Source organism: Labrus bergylta, chromosome 2 (genome assembly GCF_963930695.1).
Source record: "Labrus bergylta chromosome 2, fLabBer1.1, whole genome shotgun sequence".
NCBI lineage: Eukaryota > Metazoa > Chordata > Actinopteri > Labriformes > Labridae > Labrus > Labrus bergylta.
The window spans coordinates 10,189,403-10,212,391 of NC_089196.1; the positions used below are offsets into that span (position 1 = coordinate 10,189,403).

At 39.2% G+C, this 22,989-nt stretch overlaps 1 protein-coding gene and 1 long non-coding RNA gene across 3 annotated transcripts in view; one reads left to right on the forward strand and one right to left on the reverse strand.

The window, feature by feature from the left end:
* The window catches only part of mvb12bb (multivesicular body subunit 12Bb), a 37,762-nt gene extending 21,658 nt beyond the window's left edge, over positions 1 to 16,104 (reverse strand). For both annotated transcript variants that reach the window (XM_020632944.3, XM_020632943.3), the window contains exons 1-6: positions 16,043 to 16,104; positions 13,976 to 14,075; positions 7,280 to 7,375; positions 5,387 to 5,477; positions 4,226 to 4,355; positions 3,982 to 4,089 (exon numbers count right to left, since the gene is read on the reverse strand). In XM_020632944.3, coding sequence (XP_020488600.1) covers positions 3,982 to 4,089; positions 4,226 to 4,355; positions 5,387 to 5,477; positions 7,280 to 7,375; positions 13,976 to 14,068 — 518 coding nt within the window. In that variant the 5' untranslated portion in view covers positions 14,069 to 14,075; positions 16,043 to 16,104. The remainder of the gene's footprint in view (positions 1 to 3,981; positions 4,090 to 4,225; positions 4,356 to 5,386; positions 5,478 to 7,279; positions 7,376 to 13,975; positions 14,076 to 16,042) is intronic.
* Positions 16,105 to 16,110: 6 nt separating this feature from the next.
* LOC136182974 (uncharacterized) lies at positions 16,111 to 18,191 on the forward strand. The gene is made up of 2 exons (XR_010668816.1): positions 16,111 to 16,592; positions 17,555 to 18,191. It is a non-coding gene; the product is annotated as an uncharacterized lncRNA (long non-coding RNA).
* The last annotated feature ends 4,798 nt before the right edge of the window (positions 18,192 to 22,989 follow it).

A 22,989-nucleotide genomic window follows, 5' to 3' on the forward strand; every position in this document is an offset into this window, starting at 1 on the left:
CTGCCGATGCCCTGTTTTCAGCTGACAAAACAATACAGAAACAATTGAAACACAACACCTCAGCCTTGATGTGGTAACTGTGTGCATCCCATAATGATGCAACACCCTGCAGTTACTGTGTACTGCACCTCTGCGCTGCTGAAAGAGAGAAAAAAACCAAACTGATTTGCAGTTTAGGTTTGTACACAACTCTAACAAGCTCTCGCTGCCTGAGGCAACTCAACGTTCGAGAGGGATCACTGCAGCTTTCAAAATTATAAGGGTCATTAAAAATTTACACATTATTGACTGTATTTAAAACATCTTTTCCACTGACTGTAAAGAGCACTTAAATTTAAGAGGTGCTATTCTCCAAAGGCCATAAAGTTGTTATAGATAGCCCGGAGGAGGCATGGAGGAGAGACTTTTCTCTGCAGAATATGAATAAAGTATAGTGGGCTGATACTACACACAGTTACACTGTAATGCTGTACTTAAGCAATCAGAGAGTGTTGAATTGCTCTTTATATATCACGGTATCAAACCATCTAATGTGTGACTTTAAAGAAATATTTAGATGTGTATGTATAGCTGTCTGCAGCGCGTGTAACTACACAAAAAAAGGATGCCAGATCAATAGTCAAAGACCTGCTGCTGTCTAAATTGCCCACAGTGTCGTCCTTATGTGTCAGAGTATTATGGATGGAAATACTCTGAAAAGAAGCCTCTGTGACTGTGGAATGAATTTTAATGTTAATACAAAAACAGCAGCCTGTGATCTCAGCAGGCATCAGGAGGGGGTGTGAGTCGCTTCGAGGTGCAATTTATTCCAACCTCTGAGCCTCTCCGACTTGAAAGTGGGCTTCAAAAGAACCGAGGATTACCGGTAAGAGTTTGGAAGGCGTACACATGGGCCCGAGCACACACCATCGCTTCAAACCATCAAAGATTATTGACCATCCACTTGTAAAAAAAAAAACAAAAAAAAAACAACGGACAATTCACAAAACCCGACCTGGTTTGAACTTGGTTTTAAATTCACGGCTTGTCCGTTTTATTGTTCTCATCCTGCTGAGTGGCCATGAGAACAGAAGCTCTGTTCTGAATCTGCCTGCTGGCTTCATAGATCTGGCCTGTTGTGGCTTTTAAGTGGCTTTTACTCAGCCCAGCACAGGATGGCAAAGCTTAGCACTTCAAGCTGGCAAACCCAACAGCACCCGATGCCAAAGCTCCACTCTCCACACCCAAGGAGCCTCAGTTGTTTATTTACAATTAGGTGTGGAAATCCCACAATCCTTCATTGCGATAAATAATTGAGCTGTTTGATCTGGACAAGGTACAAAGGGCTGCTCCGTTCACCCTGAGGCCTGAAGCGGAGGAAGCCCGAGCAGAGGAGGGGGCACACAAGCTACAGCATGGCGCAGATCTTGGAGCTCTCCTCCCTTCCTCTGCAGCTGTCGTTCGCTCTCCGGGCTACATCTCCTCCTCTTTGTCTGCAGAGTACACCCCTCCTGTCAGCGCACAGTCAGAGCAGAGACCTGCTTGCCTCTGCCTCCTGGGACACACTGCAAATAGCAGGAGTTTAGCCCTCATTGAACTCGTGTTCCTGTTCAGGAGTTCCTGTCTAGTTAGCCTGTCTCTCCGGTTCACCCGCGCTGCCTCGTTGTCCGGCCACAACCTTTACAGCAGGTTGCTCAGGAGTGATCAATGGCTTGTGTCTTCACTGTAACATATGGTAAAGAATCAGAGGAACACTTCTATAGAACAATGACGTTAAAAATAAAGAGAGGAAAGGAAAGTTAAACTTCTAGAGGCACTGCAGGATACAACAGAGGGAAATTAGATGTAGTTTCCACGGCGTCACCCATTTGCTTTTCACCTCCTTTACTTTGGTATTTCAGCTGTTCCCATCTTGTTTTTGGGGGAACCAGGGGTGTTTAAAAGTTTAATATGAAATTTTACATCTCTATTCAAGTTGACAGGTCACCATGGTATAGCAACCTCTGAATCACACGTGGCCACGCCCTGAAACATTCCAGATTTTACTCTAAATGGGATCGCCCAAGTTGCTCCCGCTGCTTTGTCGTCAGCATGTGAATGTGTGTGAATGGTATTAGTTACTTCTGATGGAACCTTTACATAGAAGCCTCTACCATCAGTGTGTGAATGAATGAGAAGGTGTAGGTGTGATCTGCGGTGTAAAAAGCGCTTTAAGTAGACAGAAGGCTAGAAAAGCGCTATACAAGCTCAAGTCCATTTACCATTTAAATCAAACACAATTTCCTCAGTTTCTTTTGCATCAATCTCTAGAGCAATATTACCAGTCCTCTCAACCACTCTGTTCTGTTCACGGTCATCAGCGTTACTTAACAAAGCATCAGCACTGTATCTTTGGAATGCTTAAGAGTGTACAGCTTTTGTGAATCTAAAGGACAATCATCTGTATGAAAAGTGAAAAGCACTGCTGAACTCACACAACCCTGGGGAGCACCGACATTAGCCGTGATGACAGATGAGAGGGTTTAATTCAGCTTGACAAACTGGGCTCTGCTGGTGAGAAAAGAAACGCACCAAAGAGTCGAGTAGGGATTCAGTTCTTGTGGAATCATGTTTGACACATACTGTATATATGTGCTTTTATTGTGTTGAATGCTGATGAAAAGTCTAGTGGGAGTGGGCTTGCAAATGTATTTGGCTCGTCTAAATGTTTGCAGATGATATGAACCCGAGTGTCAACAGAATCCTCTGTCCCACATCTCTGCTTATCAAGTTTTTTTTTTGTTTTGCTAACAAGATATTTGAGCAGAATTCTTTCTAGAGATTTCATGATCACTGAGGTAAGGGCTGTTTGTCTGAAATCTTCATGGTCGTTTGGTCGGCTTAGCCCTTGATTGGCAGTAAAGTAATAAAAAAAACCTGATTCTATAAAGTATGATTCTGAGGTCTTGTTGCTTGTTTTGCAAACTCTTCTCAGCATCTTCAATCGATCAAGACGTTGCCCACTTACCGTTTACAAGTAACGTAATCATGAGGGGCTAAGTCAGTGGCTTATAAAGAAAAGAAAAAACACATTCGAACAGCGTCACCATCAGTAAACAGATATACATGATATTGTTGATTTCAGACAAACTACAGTATGTAACACAGTATTTAACAAAGCTACGAATCATCTAAACAAAAAGAAAAAGCTATGTTGATACGCTTGATCAATTTTATTCTTGAAACTTTTCTGACGTTTAAAAGAAAAACAATAGTTTGAAACAAAAAGAACAAAGGCCTGCGTTTCACTCTAACGTGCCACATTTTTAACATCTTGATGCGTTTGTTTTTTGTCATTTAACATTAAGGGCACCTGATTAACTTGAAATTATGAACAGAGCTACCCATATTTATAATTTTCAGCACTAAACACTTCTTTTACTGCTCTCTGATAAATTTTAACGCACACATTTGTGCCTTTTCTGCACAACAGTATAGTCATGATTCAGTCAGGTTTATTAATTTATTATTACAAAACTATATGAACGACAACTCAAGTGCTGTTATTTTTTTTTAAATAAAACTTACATTTATCCCAACATTTGTTAAGCTATTTTTTTTTTAAATTAAAAAAAAATACTAAATTATGTGAAGCAAATATACTTACCATGGACAAGTACCTCATAAAACCCCATTTCAAAAATACCGACCTATCCCTTTAAGAGGGGGTTGGGACAAATTTTTGATAGACAGAGCGGCATCATAACGAGAAAGAGCGAGAGAAGCAGCTCTCCTGCTTCGATCACTACAAGTAGCACACACTGAAATAATCAACACCTTCTTAATTATTGTTAAATCATGCTGATATTTTAAGACCTCCTCTGTTTCTCTTGACTCAAATGTTCTACTCTTTTGACAATATCTATCAGAAATATGTTTCATTTGGTCGCCAGAACTACACAGCTCCTGTTTTAAAAAGTTTTGTGATTCTGTAACTGCACAGTCTGATGTCATGGTTTTTACCTTGCTATGTATGTTGGAGCCTCATACGCTGTTCTGGACATAGTTTGTGATGAGAGCTGCTTTGGAACATCTCCCATTCGATACCACAGCCCCATATTGTTCATCTCACTGTGTAAAGAGACACACAAAGTGGGTGAGCAATTCATGAAGCAATTATAAAAGTCTCTTATTGTGAAAGAAAGAAGTCTGGTGATTGACAGAATATAAAAAAAACATCATGAATTCATTTATTCCTAGTGCTCACCCCATACAGGTGTAGTTAACAAGGTGGTACTTGGACTTCGCAGTGATCTGGATGTCATATACCGCCGCCTCTGCAGCAGCACGAGGGCTCATTTTCACACAGAGCCTCCTCTTCCTCATGGCAGTTTCCTCTGATGAGTCAGGCACACATGAGGGTGTCAGACAGGAATTCTCTGTCATGTATCCAATTCTGTCATCCCTAGAGTTTCACACTTGCAAAAAAAAAAATCTATAGAAGCTCCATGATAAATATATATTCACAAATCCCTCTTAGCTGTTGCCATTTAGTCATTACGGGTCTCAGAATAAGAGATGAGTTAATATCAGTCTCTGCTTGTGCTCAAAGGGAAACAACTGGACAGTGGAAAAGCCACAAAATCAACATGCGTTATTATCATTTTTATCATTTTAGTAGGTAAAATGACAGAGGCAAGTGCATCCTCCATCAGCTTTAGTGCACAGCGGGGATTTAAACTGCATATTCTAGATAGGAACTCATACATAATGTCACATGTATACATTAAACATGGATTCACATAAAGTAATAAAACATTAAATTACACCGTAGCCAAACAAAACATAATCTCTTTTCTTCATTCTGGCAAAAAAAAAAAAAAAAGAGAGAAAAAAAACATTGTAGTGCCTTCCTATATTGCATCCTTGCCCCGCTCATTTATTTCCCCTGCAACACTAGAAAGTGCAGTGTAAATGCAATGATAATAAAAATAATAAACAAGCTGTCCTCACTCCCCACACCAAAATATTATTACATTTCCAAGGCATGGATAGTGAGGGGGAAATACATAGCACTCAAAAAGCACTAAAGCATTGGGGAATGCATTTCATTAATATTAGATAACCCCCATCCACTCGTCCTCTCCCCAAATAAATACATAAATAAATAAGCCCCTCATAAAGAAAAGCACGGCTCCAGCTGAGATAAACAATGACTCATGATTCCCTCCTCTTGTACCTCCAGGGCAAAATGTTTATTTTATTCCCAGAGTCTGCCATAAATTAAGCTAACCTGCACCCATAAAACATTCACTATCTCAAGCAAAGCTGCCCCTGAGGACCTCGGCATAAGCTGGTCAGAGAGAGAGAGAGAAAAACAGAAAGAGAAGAGGAGCGAGCCTGTGGTCGGTATTGACTGTTTACTTACTCGTGTCCATTGTTTCTTCCACAGGTGTGAAGCCCTCTGGCAATGCGTCCTTAATGTCAATCAGCTTCATGTCCACAACAACCTCTGGCCCCTTTAAGATAGGGCGCAAGCAGGAAATTTAAAGTCATGTATGCAAATTTGAATCTTAAGAAGAGCAGAGAGCAAGGAAGAGAAAAGGTTAGTTGTTTTTTTTTGGGAGGGCTCAGGAGGGAAAATGTGGAGATAATAAGAGTCAATGATTTACTAAAAGCTCAGAAAGTCTCAAAAGAGAAGGGTTGACAAAATAGCTGTAATTACTCTCTAATAGCTTTTTTTGTTACTATGAGAGAACACATCTGTGAACTTGTAATCATTCTCAACCTTTTGGTGAGATGCTGCAGGATGATGGGAGACAGAGGAGGCAGTCTAATCAACAGAATGGGACTGGTTAAAAACAATCAGGGACTGTGTAGTTGACATTTTCAAGCATGACTCTTCCCTGCCTCCCATTACATTTTCAGTTTTTGCCATAATAAATTGCAATAATACAGAGCGGCGGTAGAGAGTGGGGCGAGCCAGGCGTGACTGGATGCGTCCGAAGAGGCTGAATTTCACTGCTACTGTTGCCCGACAGTCATTACCATTAGAGACATTTTTTATTCATAGTTTTTATACCGACTTAAGGAGGAATATAGATGAATGTTATTACTATGCATGGAACCTTTTTTGAGTGTTTTCCCCTTGTTTTGCAGGAGATATTTCTTCCATCAGTGCCTGACGAAAGGGGCTTTCTACCTCCAACCTAGAGTATGATAAATCACAAACTATTTACTTCCCCCCATGTAATTCAGGGGCTAATTTTACAGAATCTGTTTTTGTCATAGACAATTACAGTGGGAGCCCCATTGACTGGCAGACAAAATAGCCTTTGTTGATGGCTCTGTCATGTTTTATTTGTGTCAAAGTCTTTTAAACAATGTGGACACACATTTTAAGATGATATACAGGAACTAGGGGAGGGCTATTTGTATGCTATATACTAAACTAAAGACCAGATTGAGCTAAGACGGGAAGTGGACACTGCCTGGCATTTAGAGGACATATTGTATAAAAAAATAAAAAAATAAAAGAGACTTGATTAAGACCTAAAATTGAGCTGATGCACAAAATAATACCACAAATGCAGGACTGGGTTTCACTACTGTCTGCATTATCTGCCTGCAGCCTACACATGGAAACTAATGAAGAGGCAGCCTGTAGTGAGGTTTCTGAGAGGAGGTTAGACAGGTTGATAATGCTGCAGAGATGTAAGCTGGTATATTTATGGCCTCAGAGACGCTGACAGCCATGCAGCTGCCGACTGAAGGCAGGAGATGAGTCCAAAAATGACCCAACAGCATAATGGGAAACATTCATTTCAGCCACAGAAGGGTCAGTTCTGCTCAAATCAGGAGCTTTATATATAACTATGTAGCACTGAACAGTACTGATTTTATGGAGAAATGTATTACATAAAAATAAACGCATTTCCATATTCACAATTGTATGGGCATCAGCTTTCAAGAACCACTGGTTGGTTACAGTTTCTCTACAGGGACGCTGTTGATTGAATAAATTGGAATAGTTAAAATACAGCTCATTGTTGTTTCATGAATAAACATGAATCATATCTCACAGAGGTATTATTCATCTGGAATATGCATGCAAATGTATTATATGTAAAAGTTCAAAACTGCACTGCCAACTCCGGCCCTTTTTTAAGTGGGACTCTCACTGATCAAAGTGCAAAGTACATGAAGATATGCTGGCGGCAGAAAACTGAGTTAATAACCGCTGGCAAGAACAAAAGGTGCAGCAGATGAGGTGTGAGTGCAGAATGCATAGGGGGAGGCAGAAGTTTACGTTCACACTTACAGTTTTTCTGGTGAAACAGAGGTAGCGAGTGACCTTGGATTTGAATAAGCCGTCCTTCCACAGGTCGGCGTCAGAGCCATCTGTTGTTTGTGCAACCTACGTGCAAAAACAAAGAGAGGAGAGATAAAAAAAACAAGGAGAGAAAAAAAACATGCAGGAGGTGGGATAAAGTTAATGTATGTATGCCATGAGCGTGTTGCTTTTGCCTCTTCCCTTGCATACTAGCCTTAATTAACGCTTGCCAACACTAGCGCTCCATCTCATTAGTGCTCTGCGTGGGTAAAGGAGTCTTAGCCTCCAAAAAGGTGGCTAAAAATATCATCCCCCGGGACCAGGCTGATTAAAGATGCCCTGACAAGGATCTGCTCTAATAAGGAAACCAAACTTCAGTGGGTTTCTGTGGGAAAGCAGGGATTATATTTAGGGAAAATGTGGAAAGTATCTCTTTTTTACAAAAACCAAACATAGCATCCCATGAGCAAGACACAGGTAAACTGAGAATACTGCACATGCACCTTAAATACTTTTAGTGCTCCACCTTCCCTGTTTGCGTCTTTCAATTATTTTATGAGTCAAGTCCTCCAAGAATAAATTACAGAGGATTTAAACCATTTCATGTGCATGCTGCATAAATAATTCTAAACCTAAATAGCGAAGCAGCTCATCCTTGTACAATAGGTTCATTCTTAAATGTAAATGATCAGTGGAGTCAGTAAAAATAATGAAGTGCACCATATTGACAGCATGTAGGCACCACAAGTCAAGCTCAAGGCCCAACATGACATTGCTATGTAAATGTAGGTGTGCAGGGCAGAATGATAAGGCAAAACACAACCTGCAGACTGCATCCCAGAGACTCTTCCATCGTTCTAGCAAATACGCTCGGCTGAAGCGTCATGTTCCATTGGCTATCATGTGAGAATCACCTAAATAACTGCCAGAGTTATTTTCTAAAGGGATCCTTTACAAAGAGGAGTCAATCTAATGAGGTTCATTCAAATGAAGAAGTCATAGATCTCTGCACCCACCCACACACATTACCCCCTTGACAATAATGATGAATGACCTCGGCGACTGGATGGGGGAAACATGGCATGGGGAGATTCATGAAAAACCACCACTGACTAGATGGGATGAGAGCAGAGAGTAGACTGGGGAACAGAGATAGATAGCGGGATGAGAGAGAGAGAAAGAGCAGGAGACGAGCGCAGAGAGAGATGGCGGGGCGTCTCTAGCAGCAGTTCCATGAAAAGTCCCAGAAGGAGCCTATACATCACCAGCCTCCCTCTTCCTTACAAGACAACCCGTCTTGGCCACTTTTTCCAGGTCAGTAGCCAGCGCATCCTGTCAGCGTAAACAAAGGGCTCGCTTTGTGAAACCCAAAGTCAAGTTGAGGAGTAACGAGGGCACGCTCCTCCTCAGAGGCACCTCAGGCATCATCCTGCCACAGACGCCGGCAGCAAGGCTGCGACGCACCTTGAATGTGAAACGCCGACTGCTGAGCTACTGCAGGAGAGGCATGTGTAAAGTTGCAATGGCTTTTCTCTTCTACTTTTAAGTCTGCCTCTGTCATTACACTTACTTCAATCAGAAGAATGGCTGATAAGAGACATCAGGCTCTGATACTGGAATATGCTTGTATCATTTGATTTAAAATGCAATGACAGATTCAACTGCCACTTCCTGAAATCTGGAGCTTAAAGTGATCTAAAAGCCCACCTATGAAACAAGTCTTTAGGGGGTGCTGATTTCTCCTGTGAAGGATCTCTGGAGACAGACGCCACCAGCACGTTTGTATGAAGCAATGAGAGGCACAGCTGTGAATAAAACGACCGGAATGCACACAATCAGAAATCTCTGGGGAGTGACACCAGGTGGAGAAGACATAAGAGAGGTATGGGGAGCAAACCAGTCCCTTCAGAGATGCAAAAAGACTGAAAATAGAAAAATGGATCAGATTATCTCTTTCAACTGAAATGACTGCTGACTATAAAGTGCTTCATCTGCTACTACAGAGGAAAGAATTCTTGGCTTTCAGTTTGAGTTTGACATCGCGTTCTCATGTGTAATCTTCCCTAGATTTACTTGAGAATACATAACTTAAATTCTGTGCATTAAGTATGGTGTCTATGCATTAACACTAGAGCCAGTTGTCTGTCCATTGACACTAGAGCAGCAGGAAGATTAGCTTTATTTAGCAACAGACTGGCCTCAGGAAAAAAAGAGCTAGCCTGGCTCACTCCAAAGTTTAAAATACCTTGCCAACAACTCTAGAGGTCACATTCTAATCCATTTGATTTTGTTAATTTAATCCCTGTAAAAAATGTGATCTTTTAGAAGACCTTGCTGCTGTAACTCTCTCTAAATGAACAACCGTTTTTTTGACTGAAATAGTGCAAAGAAAACATGTTGAAACTGAGAAATGTCATTGTTTTTTTTAATGGAACAAAAGACTGGAAAAATGTTAATTACTTAAAAAAAAAAAACACTGGTTGAACATCTCACTATGAATAAGGTTAACTGTCAACAGGTCAGTAGGGCTGTCACTGTTTAAAGATAACAACATATAAGAACATGCCATGGTAGTGTTACAACACATTCAAACCCTATCCACCGCACAGACAGAAAATGTTTTCATTATTTCATTTTACCAGAGCAATATTGAACCTAAAACAAACAGCCTGCTGAAAATCTGAAAGGACAGACTCATTTTTTTAATTTAGAAACACAGGACTATACAACTTCATCTGGAACAAGAGAAGCTCCATTTTTTTTAATAACAGCTGATTAGAACTCCTGTAAAGAGAGCGCACAAAGATTTCTGGCACACACAAATATTTGCAAGCCAGCTAGGAGAGTTGCGGGTAATTCTCCATCAAAGCAATGGGCTGCTGTCTGCAGAGAGAGGAGTCTCCCTCATGTAAGTTTGCATCTCCTCAATAACGCCCTGTAGCTTTTCCCACAACATTACAGTCTCAATTTACTGAAGTCAAGAGTACATGCAATGGTTGAGTTACGCTGAGGGAGCCCATAGCTGGATCAAACTGCAATCTACTTAAGACAGCCTGATGCGATGAGAGACTGTACACAGGCTGTGGTCCTTCGGGTAGGCAGGCCGCACGGGTTCGAGCCCCATTCACACTCACGTTTTGTCAAGAAAGCGAAGAAGCTTTTATTAAAATGTCAAAAAACACAAGCTAATCATAAACTTGTACCATGTTTCTTTAAATAAAGCAATGAGTTTATGAGTGAAAGACGTCAGATTCTCACAAGTATCTGAAATACACGCCTATCCACTCTGCAACCCTTGCACAGAGCCTGAGTGTGCTCGAGTGTGCGTGAGTCTGCTCGTGGCGTTTGATGTTGGGTGGCTGCTGGTGCTTCTGCAAAGCTCCTGATCCCAGTGGAGCAGTGTTTGATCTGGGCCTGCGCTCTCTAGTGTTGGAACAACCTGCTCAAGTTCAGAGATGTAAGCGCCTTGAATCAGAGAGCAAAAGAGTTAATCAGTCCTTTGATCTGCTGTATAAAAAGTATGAGAAGTATGGAGAGCAGTCATTATTAAGGAGAAATTCTAAAAGACGTCAACTATGAAAGGATAAAAAAATCAATACAGCCCAATATCCTGAGACTTCCCTGTCTTAGAGCTGCATTAGCACACTGATGTGGAGCTCTGATATTTTTGTTTGTCTACAGATGAAAGTCTCATAGTAATGTTCAAAAGATGTTCTTGAAGATTGGAAAAAAAAACATTTGAAATAGCGTATCAGAATATGAAAAGGCTTGAATGTTATCTGGAAGGCTAACTTGTACTTGACTCTTTATTTGTAGCTATGCTTTTCATGTTCATAACCTTTACTGAAATGTTTTTGTATTTTTTTCCCCTCCCAAGTAAAACTAAGTCTTTCCTAAATGTACCACTGCAGTAGGGTACACACTACAAGAGAATCTCCCTCCTTCTGACAAAAGACAGCAAAGGTCCGGTTATTTGATGGTTTATCTTGCCAGATTTTCGAGTGGTAAGGTGTTTTAAGAGTAAAATCACTCTGCCAGTGCTAGCGCAGATAACATTATCCATACTCAGCAAACCAAGGTGCATTGTTTACCCACTGACAATTATGCTATGTATATATTGTGCTACTTTTTTGACTGCTCTGATTGTTTTGTTACTTACAGACTCACTGTTAAATCTTAATTTAAAATTCAGTTTAACTGACGAGGAAATTAGTTGTCTACATGCATCACTAGTTCCCAAAAAAACATAGTGCAGCTTAGGAAGACGGAGATGTCATCATGGTTTAAAAGGTATTAAATAGGAACTCTCCCATTCTGCTCTCTCGGGGCAGAATGGATAACTGCGCCAAATTTCATGGCAATCCATCCCATTGTTTCCAAGATATTTCACAGATATACTATAATGCCAACCTTACTGTGGCACTACAGGAGAAAGGGGATTCATTTATGATACAGTTCATGAGATATTCACATCTCAGTCTGGACAATATTACAGTAAAAACCTGCTGCCATATTTGAAAAATAAATCCCTTACTTATCAGATTATCGAGCGTGGAAGTTTTAATTCATAATTCAATTGTGAAAAAAATGATATGCTGATGCAGTAAAGTGACACATAAAAGGTGCTTCATTTTTTGTTGCACTTAAATACAGATACAGTTTTTAGAAGTTAATTTCAGTCCACTTTCATTGTCTTAAGTGCAAGTTGTTTCCAAATTCTAAACAGCTCGTCTCCATCCTGTTGGCTAACAAAACAGTAATAACTACCGAACATCTTCAACTGAGAGAAACAGGTGACATGACGAGCTTTTAGCCCTGCGGAATACACACACAGTATTTGCACAATGAATGAAATGTATTGGCACAGAGGAGCGGCAGAGGAGGAAGTCTAAAGGGGTTTCTCTCCTTTTGTCACTACCGTGTGGCGTGCACACGGCTTCTCTGCCAGTGGCACCGTTGTGATGCCAACCCACCATCATCTGCCAGAGAGTAGAAAAAGCTGGGTGTGTTGGGTGGAGCAGGAAGACATAAAACTAAGGCAACGGATGGGGGACGGGGGGTTAAAGCTAGAAGAAGTTCAAATAGGAAGAGAGACCGAGGAAGACAGATCTGCCCTTGAGCTTGCTTTGTGTTTTGTATAACTCACACTCAATCTTTTCTTTAAACTCCCTCCAACCCTTACAACACAAAGAGAGGTTCAACTGATTCCTCACACATTCACACTGTTGTTGAAGTTGTTACTGCTTGAATTTAAGGAAAACATGGGGGTAAACTCAAAAAACTCTGCCGGGCATCAACCAAACATCATTAAACCATTGCCTCTGGTGTGTCTGTAAATCTGGTGGCAACAAAAAAACAATGTCAGGAAGGGAATCTTCCGGATCATCAAAGTAAACTTTATGAATAAGTCATCTAACAGCTCCAAAAAGCCTCTTGGAAGGCTGCCAACATCCTTACTATAAGTAATGCCACACAATCAGTTACAACAAATACCAACACAACCAACAGCAGAGGGACACATTTGACCACAAAATAAGTATTCTCTTTTAGTTGGACAAAAAATATTCAAATTTCACAATAGTGAAAAAAGTATTCCAACAGGAATGTCATGACTCTCCAGATCTTAATTTGGATTTTAACTTGTGATTTTAGGTTTCATAAAGAAACGTACTGCGTTTACTTGAGAAAATAAAAACGCATTCATTTTTTTGCTTAATTAAAAAGATAATTATGTCAGAATTTTGAGGGGGAAAAAAATCTGCAGTTTTTTTCCTGAATCATCAAGATAGTTAGTTATTTAATAATAATAATAATAATAATAATGTATACTTTATTGATCCCGCGAGGGGAAATTCGTTTTTACACTCTGTCTAGTGAACATGCTACACACACATAGTTTGAAATACACACACATGCACAAACAGGATCCTATGGACATGCACTAATGGAGAGATGTCAGAGTGAGGGGGGATGTCCACAGTGGGCGCTCCTGAGCTGGTGGGGGGTTTGGTGTCTTGCTCAAGGGCACCTCTGCAGTGCTCAGGAAGTGGACTGGCACCTCTCCAGCTACCAGGCCAATTTCTGAACTTGGTCCGTGGACTTGAAACAGCGACCCTCCGATTCCCAACCCAAGTCCCTACAGACTGAGCTACTGCCGGGGAAATCCTTGTTTTTACAAATTAAGGAGAGTGTAACTTATAAATAAATAAAAAAGAGCAGATGTTTTTATTGTGAATGAAATATGCTCATGGAGGTTTCTGATGTTACTGACCTTATTTTTTTTTTTTTAGCCCTGACTATAACACAAATTAATAAAGTTAAAGTACACTGTAATGTCAGCTCCTTTTGCGCAATACAATACGACAAGGGGTTAAAGGAAGAATACACAGTTTCATTTGAAAGAGGAAGCTACCACACCGATGACTTCAGGGAAGCGGCTTGATTTTTGCATTTCTGTTTAATTTGTGTTTATCTCTCATTGTACTGGTGACCAGAGTATATCCACATACAGCCAAATGCAACTGTAAACTACACTATGTTGCCTTTGCCTATGCACAACTAGGCAGAGATGAATGCACATTTGGATATTTTTTTCCAAGAATCTGTATTGTATCACACCTATTACTAAATCACGTTAAATCAAACTGTTCAGATAGTCCCTTATAGTTTGAGATGAATACTCACAGCATAGTAGTCATCTTGGGCCTTGTTGAGATAACTGACTACTCCAACTGCAGAGATGGGCTCAGTGGGCAGCTGTTTGTCCACTTCAGACATGTCGAAGCTGTGTAAGAACGCAGGAGAGAGAATCATCACACTTCTGGATTTTAAACAGAGAAAACATTCATGAAAGATCAGATTTTCTTAAAATCTGAAAAATGACTGCAGATACAAGATGCAATTCAATGCAATACTTTCAAAAATATATTGCATGTTAATGTCGAAAATATATGTCACAAAACAAACTTCCGCAAACTTTTAAACAATGTCCAAAATGCAGCTAATGAAACAAAATGAGTCTTGCTCCTTTCAGGGTCACTATAGATGGAGAGTGGAAAAGGCTTTTCTTGGCTAAAATGACCACATTATTGACTTCTTGATGAGGCTTATTAGGATCTAAAAGAAAAATTGGGCACCTAATTCAGGCTCGAATGACAAGTGAGACCAATGACCAAACAGCGTTTGGAGACCACCAAATGACTTCACCAAATCACAAATTAAGGGGAGTGATCACATATTTTCAAGGAAGTCCCAATCAATTGCTATCTATTCCTGTCCAAGGGAATTTTCCCCTAATGGGTATGCAAGCCTTTTACAGTCTAAGTGGCTTTGCAATGGCTCCCTTACCCAATTTGATTAGATTACTTTTAAAGCATTCTTGTACTAACTGACAAACTTGCAGCATTCAATCTTGATGTTTACAAAATCTATTGCAATTAAGCTGATCAAATTAGGGGATTTGCTCCAGAAACAGCTGTCTCCTTAACAAATGTTAGCTAGCTGTACTTATTCAAATGAAACAGGATAGCAAATTAGCTAATAGAATGAAGGATATCTTTGAAACATACATTTGTTCAAAATTAGCTTTGTTTACCAGCAAAACATGAAGGCTTACAGATACTTTCAGACGGACCAAAGAACATCTATCCAAACTGATCTCCAGCTCCTCATGAACATGTCCTGTGTTGCTAGATAGTGCACAAGCTTAAATATTTTGTGAGGCAGCATTTGGGTTTATAAATGCTAAACATTAAGTTTCATCTATTAGTATAGGCCTCTAAATGGAAAATAATCTTGGGGACTGACTTTACATAAAAATATGAATAGGCGAGTAATGTCTGTTCTATGATACGTTTAATTTGACTTTATTATATCACTTAAGTCAAACAAGTGATATATTTCAGTAAAAACCCACTAGCCATTTAATCCAGACTTAAAAGAAGATGCACAATCAGATAAGCTGCAATAAATAAATAAATAAATATAAGCTTACATAGCTAACTTAGTGCTACACAGGAACCACTATGGTCTACAGCAGGGGCCACACTCATTTAATTCTCACTGCCAGAGGGCCAAATTGTAGTATACAAAAACAATTACAGTCAATTATGTCACAAGTTTAACTCATCATATATCAGTGATCAAATATTATTATGGACATACTTCTGGTTTTCATGATTTCATGGCAGATGTTTTCTTCATGTTTCCAATTAATTGACATATCAAAATTGACCTGAGGGCCACGTTGAGGGTTGATGGGGGCCGCATGTGGCCCCCGGGCCGCCAGTTGCCCACCCCTGGTCTACAGATTTGCAGATGTTGAACTCATGTATCGTCATGTCTACAAGGTTATACTCACTTCACCTCTCTGTTAACAAATGCTTTTACGAGGTCAAAAAAATGACATGAAACTAGAAACTACTCGGCAGGTTAAATGTTTACAAAGCCTACTTACTGTGTATAACTTTTTCCTTCATATTTTGTATATCTAAATTAAGTAAAAACCTCTTTGTGGCTAGTTAAACAGCATCAAGACGTTTTGATTAAAATCAGGTGTAGTCTACATGATGACTGGCAGCAGGTGCATCATCTGTTAAACACTTTTCTGTTACAAATGTCGCGTTATTTTGTTCTGTAACCTGCCGACTTACAGCTTTATGAGTTCACGTAAGCTCATTAGAAACTGTCCACGCAGGAAGGAAGGGGAGCTATACACCCCCCCAAAAAAAATGTCATTAGCATTGTGTTTACCTGTTTGAAATGTGTTTCTCTCCTGCGTCTTGTCACCTTCCTGAACTGGACTTTACCCCCAAGGGGCAACCTCCGGTCTCGAAAAATGAAGCCTATGCGGAAGTACAAAAAACTGCAGTTCCTCGAGGTTCCGCTTGAGGCTGGCTGCAGAAGCGCCGGAAGTGCCATAAGCCCACAGCCAAAAAAGCCCGTTTTTACCACAGGAATCAACATGTTTACAGCCTGGTTCAAAAAACGAGATATATCTGAGAAGTTGACGGCCCCTTCTCCTCACACTGTGGGGGGGGTGAATTTTTTTATAACTCATCGGATTTTATTCTATTAAGGAAAACGACTATGCCCATATTTGGTTGTGTCAGATTTGATTGACAGCTGTGCGCGCTGCATCTGTCTGTGAGGTCAGCAGGTCAGGAGGCTAACAGCTTGATCCGTCTGATTTCTCCTCTTTCTTACTTCGTTTGGAGAGTTTTTTAACACATATCTGACAACATACATGGCTTGCTGTGCGGTTAACAGACCATCCAACAAGTTGATGCTTCAGTTTTCTTCGGTAAGTGATATAGTAGTGTTATATTTACTGCTTACTCATGTGTTTATATTTACGGACCTAGCTTGTTTAGCGTTAGCTTGTAAACCAGTCGGCTAACTGTACTCAGTGTAGCCCATTATTTACATTATTTACGGTCAATGGTTTAGAAATGTTTGTTGTTAAGATGTTGTTGTTGAAAATAATGAGTTTGTGTGATGTTAGAAGCTAAAGGTTCACCTCGGTGGTTATCTGATGTTATGATGAATGTTATACTCCGCGTAAATGTCGACATTAAAAAACAAACTGTGTGTAGTAATTATCCGTCAGTAACATAAACTGAACTGAACCTAATGTGCTGTCTTAAGATTTGAGCAAACTGTTAACAACTTTAAAAAACTTCACTTTGTAAGAGCATCTGTAACCATTAAGAACTATATTAATAACCATATTAATTTTCACTGAACTCATACACAGAATATAGCTGTAGAAATATAAAATCTAAATAACATATGGAATGAAAATAAGATATAAAGCACATAGATATAAAGTATAAGAAATAGTTTGAAGAGTACAGCCATGTACTGAGCTCATGTTAATAATAAATGAGTTACTGTATGTTCTGTACTAAAGAACAGAGTGTTGGGACCTGTTAATGATTTAAATAATTCAGGTTATATTTGTTTCATGTTAAGATGAAGTACTATCCACAATAAATTGCTTAATTTTTCCTCACACAAAATCTGAGACCATTTAATGTGGAATATCATTGTGTGAGTGAGAGATGATGATTACAATAATGTTTATCTTCTTAACTTTGAATAGATGTTGATTACCTGAATACTGTACCTTTGTTGTCTGGGTAGTACACTGTTGAATTTATAAATGTGCTCTTACACACAGATGAATACAGAAAAATAGATGAGAACAAACAAAATGATTTAATGAATAACTGATATTTTCTCTCTTTCTTTGCCATCCTGAAGACCTCTCACTAAAAGTCCATGTTCTCCTGGATCCATGTCACATGCTCGAGCTTCTTCAGAATGACTTTTCAACAGTCAAAGTTCTGGTGAGAGAAGATGGCCAGCAGATAAGACAGCAGTACATGAAGGAGCTCCACAGGCTTCAGGAGGAAGAGGAGGGTTTGCACCTTGGAAGACTGTATTCATGCTGTTCAAATAAAACTAGATCTCCTCCAAACAACTTGCAATCAAACTATTTTCTTCCCATTTTAAAACCCTTTGTCCAGTTTAGATGGGAGAAGTTGATATTATGTGATATTGATCTGGGAAGACTACATTTCTAAATCATTTTTAACTGTGTTTTTATTCACAAGTTATTGATCTTATTTACTCTCCATGTATCTTGATTTAAGAATGGGGCTGTGTTTAAGGGCAAATTTTTGCAATGACTCTGTTCCATCCCACTTTCAGAAATGAACTACATTAGTATTTATCAAAAGAGTAAGAAGTTGTGTAAAAGTAGACTTCCTTCCCTAAGCTATTGAGTTGAGCATTAATCTGAAATGTATACTCATAAGTAGACATAAAAGAGTGCATTTATATAGAAATATTTATTTAATCTGAAAAACAACATTAAAAAAAGTCTGTTTTTACAGCAGAGATGAACATGTTTACAGCTTGGTACAAAACAAACAAATAGGTGTGATTAGCTCATGTCTCGATGGACACACACTGTACAGGGGGGGGGGGGGTGAATGTTTTGATGAAGGATAAGAGTTATTCACAATAAGGCGTGTAGCTGACCAGCTTGACAGGTGGGCGCGGTGTAACGGTTTGTTAAAAGGTTTAAAACCCGTCTCAGCTCTCAGCCTGTGGGTGTCATCACTCAGGCCATCCGGGGGAGACCTCCCTCACAGCGAGCTGTTGAAGAGAAGCAACTGAAGTCCACCCCAGAAGAACCAACAAATGCAGATGTTGTTGAGGCTCAGGTTTCTTCCTCTGTCTCTGCAGCTCTCTGGGCACCTCGACGGACAAGTCCCCAATAATCCACACTGTGTCTATAGGAGAAATACAAAGGTGTTCAATTAATGCCTCAGACAAGACAAAATGTACAGTTAACTACATGTGACAGCTCAGGCTGTTTTTTTGTTATGAGCCACATCTGCAGGAATAATATTGAACAAGGTAGCTGCAACTCATAATAATAGATGCCAGTCTTAAACACTATTTTTTCTAATACTTAAAGTTTTTGGTGTGAAGCTGACAATGTCCACAGACTCCATGACTTAACGGGGTTCAATAGAAAACAAATATCTTATAATAAATACTAAATAATTATTTTTCAATTGTCATGTTCACCTCATCGCTGTTGACATCAGTAAATATAAGACACAGACATTCCTCTTTTTGTCAGAACAGTAACATGAACTGTATGCTTTGTAATATTGATTTCTTCTGGATGTCTCATATTTATTTACAGTTTATGGATAAAACTTTGTTAATGTATTTCTCTGCTAACACTGACAAAGTCTAACTTCTCTAACAAATAACTCATAAACATAATTGTATATTTAAAAAAGTGTAGTTTTAAGACTTTAATTAAATATTTGTGTTGAATATAATTCGTTTTAACAGTGTTGTAGAAAAGTTAAATGTTAACTTACTGTTTGTAGAGTTTTCTCAGGACGAGCAGGAATAGTTGATGATAGCAGCCTAGCTGTTAGCTATGCTGTCAAGTGGACTGCTAACGTCGAGCTGAATGGGCGGAGCTAAGTCCCGCCGGTCCCGCCTTACTGCTGTCGCTAGGTTGATCCGAAGTTAGGTTGAGACTGCAAATCCAATATGGATGCGGCCGTCGATTGGACTCATTTTCTGCCTATGTCACAGACGGGTCAGGGTTCGTCCAGTAATATTTACAGTCTATGTTTACCCCGCGCCAACATGCCGGAAGTGATGTATTTCCGGGTACAACTTTTTTATATTGAAAATATATATACATGTAATTCATAAATTACCAAATTCAGACACTTCAAACACTTGCATGTCAGCAACCTCTCCTCTAGATATAATCTCGTATTATATTTTTTTCTTCTGGAAAAGGATTGAAAAAAACTACAGGTTTATTCTGGTTCTGATTCATATGACCCCCCCCCCCCTTAATGCTACTGTGCACAATCTCATTTGTAGTGTAGTTATACAACTGTTTTTTCAAGTCGTCTTATTCTGAAGCTTATACTTCTAGTTACATTACTTTCTGATAAAAAAGCACTACATTTTCTATAATTAATTAAACAGAAAATCCCATTTTATAACAGCATCAGCAGAAGCTATATGGAAGTTAAACGTGCCAATTCATTTTGTCAATGTGATTTAAAGAAGACAAGTCATGGGATAACGCTGCCATACACTCCCCCAGTGTATTTCTTTGCAATGACTTTTGAGATCAAATTTGGTCATGGTAACTAAATGAAGGTTGTGCTTCATGACTATATCATTACATTGATGTATCCATGGGTCATGCCTTCTGACAGTTGCTTGTCTCTCTCTAATCTAATCAGATATGTCAGGACTGTAATCAGGTAAGCTTAGCGGCAACATTAGGATCTGAATCTCTTAGACTACTAAACCTGAAAGCCTCTTTGTAGACTGTCCCAAACACCACAGGGCAACAGATGCTTTCCAATCACCAGTATATTTTTTTGATTCTATCATTATACAAATAAAATGAATTGTTTCATTGTAACTCTATTATCATAAATTATTCAAATCAAAGACTTGTTGCTCTGTTTTGTGACATGGTGCCATATGCCAGCATGTTGTCTTCATTGAGGCGACTGTGAAATGTGTTTATGGCTAACTGAACATGATGGGATCAAATGTCTTTATAATATATCATTTTAAAACACTTTTGTCATTAGAGATATGATGTTTATTGTTATAACAACACTTCATAGGATCACTAAGTTTCGCAACCTCTATTGATGTTATAATAAAATAAATCATGCCTGTGTTTCAGGACTAGTGCTTCGTTAACTACTCGAATAACTCCACCCTTACATGGTAGACATACTGCCTGCTTTGCCAGCCAGTTATGTCTTTGCTGATTTTGGATATCTAACTGCATTATTAATTTCATACACAATTTAAATATCAGGCTCTACTGATACAAGCTGTATTAGTATATTGCCTCGTCGTGTTACAATGCTTGCCTTACCTCAAGGTTTTTTCTTGCCACTGTAACTTTGCTAAATGTTGCTCAGTGTTCATGATGGATTAATGTTGAGTCTTTGTAACATAACATAATAAAGAGTAAGGTTTTTTTACCTGCTGTTTTGTAAATTGTATTGAGAAAAAATGTGTTCTGAATTGGTGGTTTAAAAATAAAGATTGATTGATTGATTGATTGATTAGGATTACAATTATCTTTTTCAAAACCATTACATTTTCTACATCTGAGAAATTTCCCCTGTAATTTAGGATACAAAAAAAATCATATCCAGGCCATTAAATAAAAGATAGCCCAGAATTATTTCATATTGGGATAGCCCACAGGCTTAAGACTAAATATCATTATTATCATTTTAGCTACAGCTGTCACGATGCTGCTAGCTACAGAGTTGCTCAATATTTTGTAAATCCACTTGTGCTTCATGTGGTGGCTGTGGTTTTAATTTCAAGTATTCGTGTTTGTATAATTGTTGCGTGTACTAAAATTGTCTATGCTAAATGTATAGAGCTAAATGTGCTAACTGAACCTCGTTTGAGTGTGGTAATGTTTGTTGTTGTTGTTGTTGTTGTTGTTGTTGTTGTTTTGTGTGCCTTCAAAGAAAATCTGAGAACCTGCACTCAGCAATTCCGGTGTAATTACCCACCTTGTATATTCATAAGTAGCTTGTTAGCCTTCTGGTATTGTTGGACAAAGCCGGCTATCTATTTTCAGCTGCTGTTTGTTAGAGCTACATGTTTTTTTTGTACAGACAATAGAGCTAGAAACCCACATTGCGAAGGTCAATATGTTTCTTTTCTAATATCAATAGTTAGTCAAAATTTTAAACATATATTTTCACATGTACTTGCATTTTCAGTACTTACATTGCTAAAGTTAATGGAGCATATTTTAGTGATCAACTAAACATTTTCAAACTATAGGCTTACGTAGCTGAGCTTATTCATATCAAGTTCATATCAAGTTATTGTAAAACTGTCTTGGACTTTAAGTCTGTAATAAAGTGTTAGAGTCACATAAACTGAGTATGGTTTAAATGGTAAATGGACTTGAGCTTGTACAGCACTTCTCTAGTCTTCTGAAAACTCAAAGCGCTTTTTACACGGCAGGTTGTCACACCTACACATTGTCACCCATTCACACACTGATGTTGAGGTTGCTTCCAGCGTCCATCAGTATACTATTCACAAACCAACTATAAAGATCCCTGCCTGCTGTCTCTGGGGTCTTCAAATCATTTACCCTAGCTGCTTCTCTGGATGTGTGTAGCTTACAGTTGTTCAATACCAGTGACTAACTTTATAGTAGATCAATCAACATGGTGTTAGAGGGTTTCATCTTACAATTGTCTTACTTTGTCAGCTGTAACACACACACACACACACACACACACACACACACACACACACACGCACACACACGCGCGCGCACACACACACACACAAACCTACTAACACATGATTCCACATCAAGGTGTTGACAAGCCACTAAAACAGGCATGCTCATTTTATGTTGAATATGTGGCAGTGCTGAAGTTGATATGATAAAATCTTAGGTGTCAGTGGAAAAAAAAGATGAAAAAAAAAGAAACCCAACAACAACACATGCTCTGGTGGAGAAGAGGTACACCTGCTAAAGTAATGGTCTAATTATGGAGTAGGTGATGAAACACTCGTGGGGAGTCTGGAGATAACAGCAACACATGCTAACTGTGAAAGCCATCAGCTATTACAGTGTTTTAATGTGCGCCACATCGCACGCTGAGGATTGTGCGCTAAGATGAATGATGGCTGTGGCAGGTTTCTGTGGGGGAGCAGCCAGTGTAGGATGCATAGCATTACAGCTGGCATTTTGAAAAGGTTCATTAAAACTGTGATTCCTTTGTTCACGCTTTGTTTCATGTATACTTTATGACACCTCTCAGTTCAAGCCGAACCATAAACCCTGGATCATCCTATCATGTGCTAAATATCTCCCAGTATTTCTTAACAATGTTGTAGTGGTGATGGGTAATCAGCGGATGACAGAAGAGCCCCTGGACCAAAATTATACCTCAGTGAGCGACTTTGCACCCAAATGATAAAAAACAGCAAAGGTTTTCTTTTCATGTGTAAAGGTCATTCCCTGTGTTTTGTAATTTGCTGACACTAGTCTGGGGACTGAAGATGGAGATTTCTGTGTTGCCACCCCGAGAGTAATAATATCCCTATCTCAACTTGGGAAATCTACT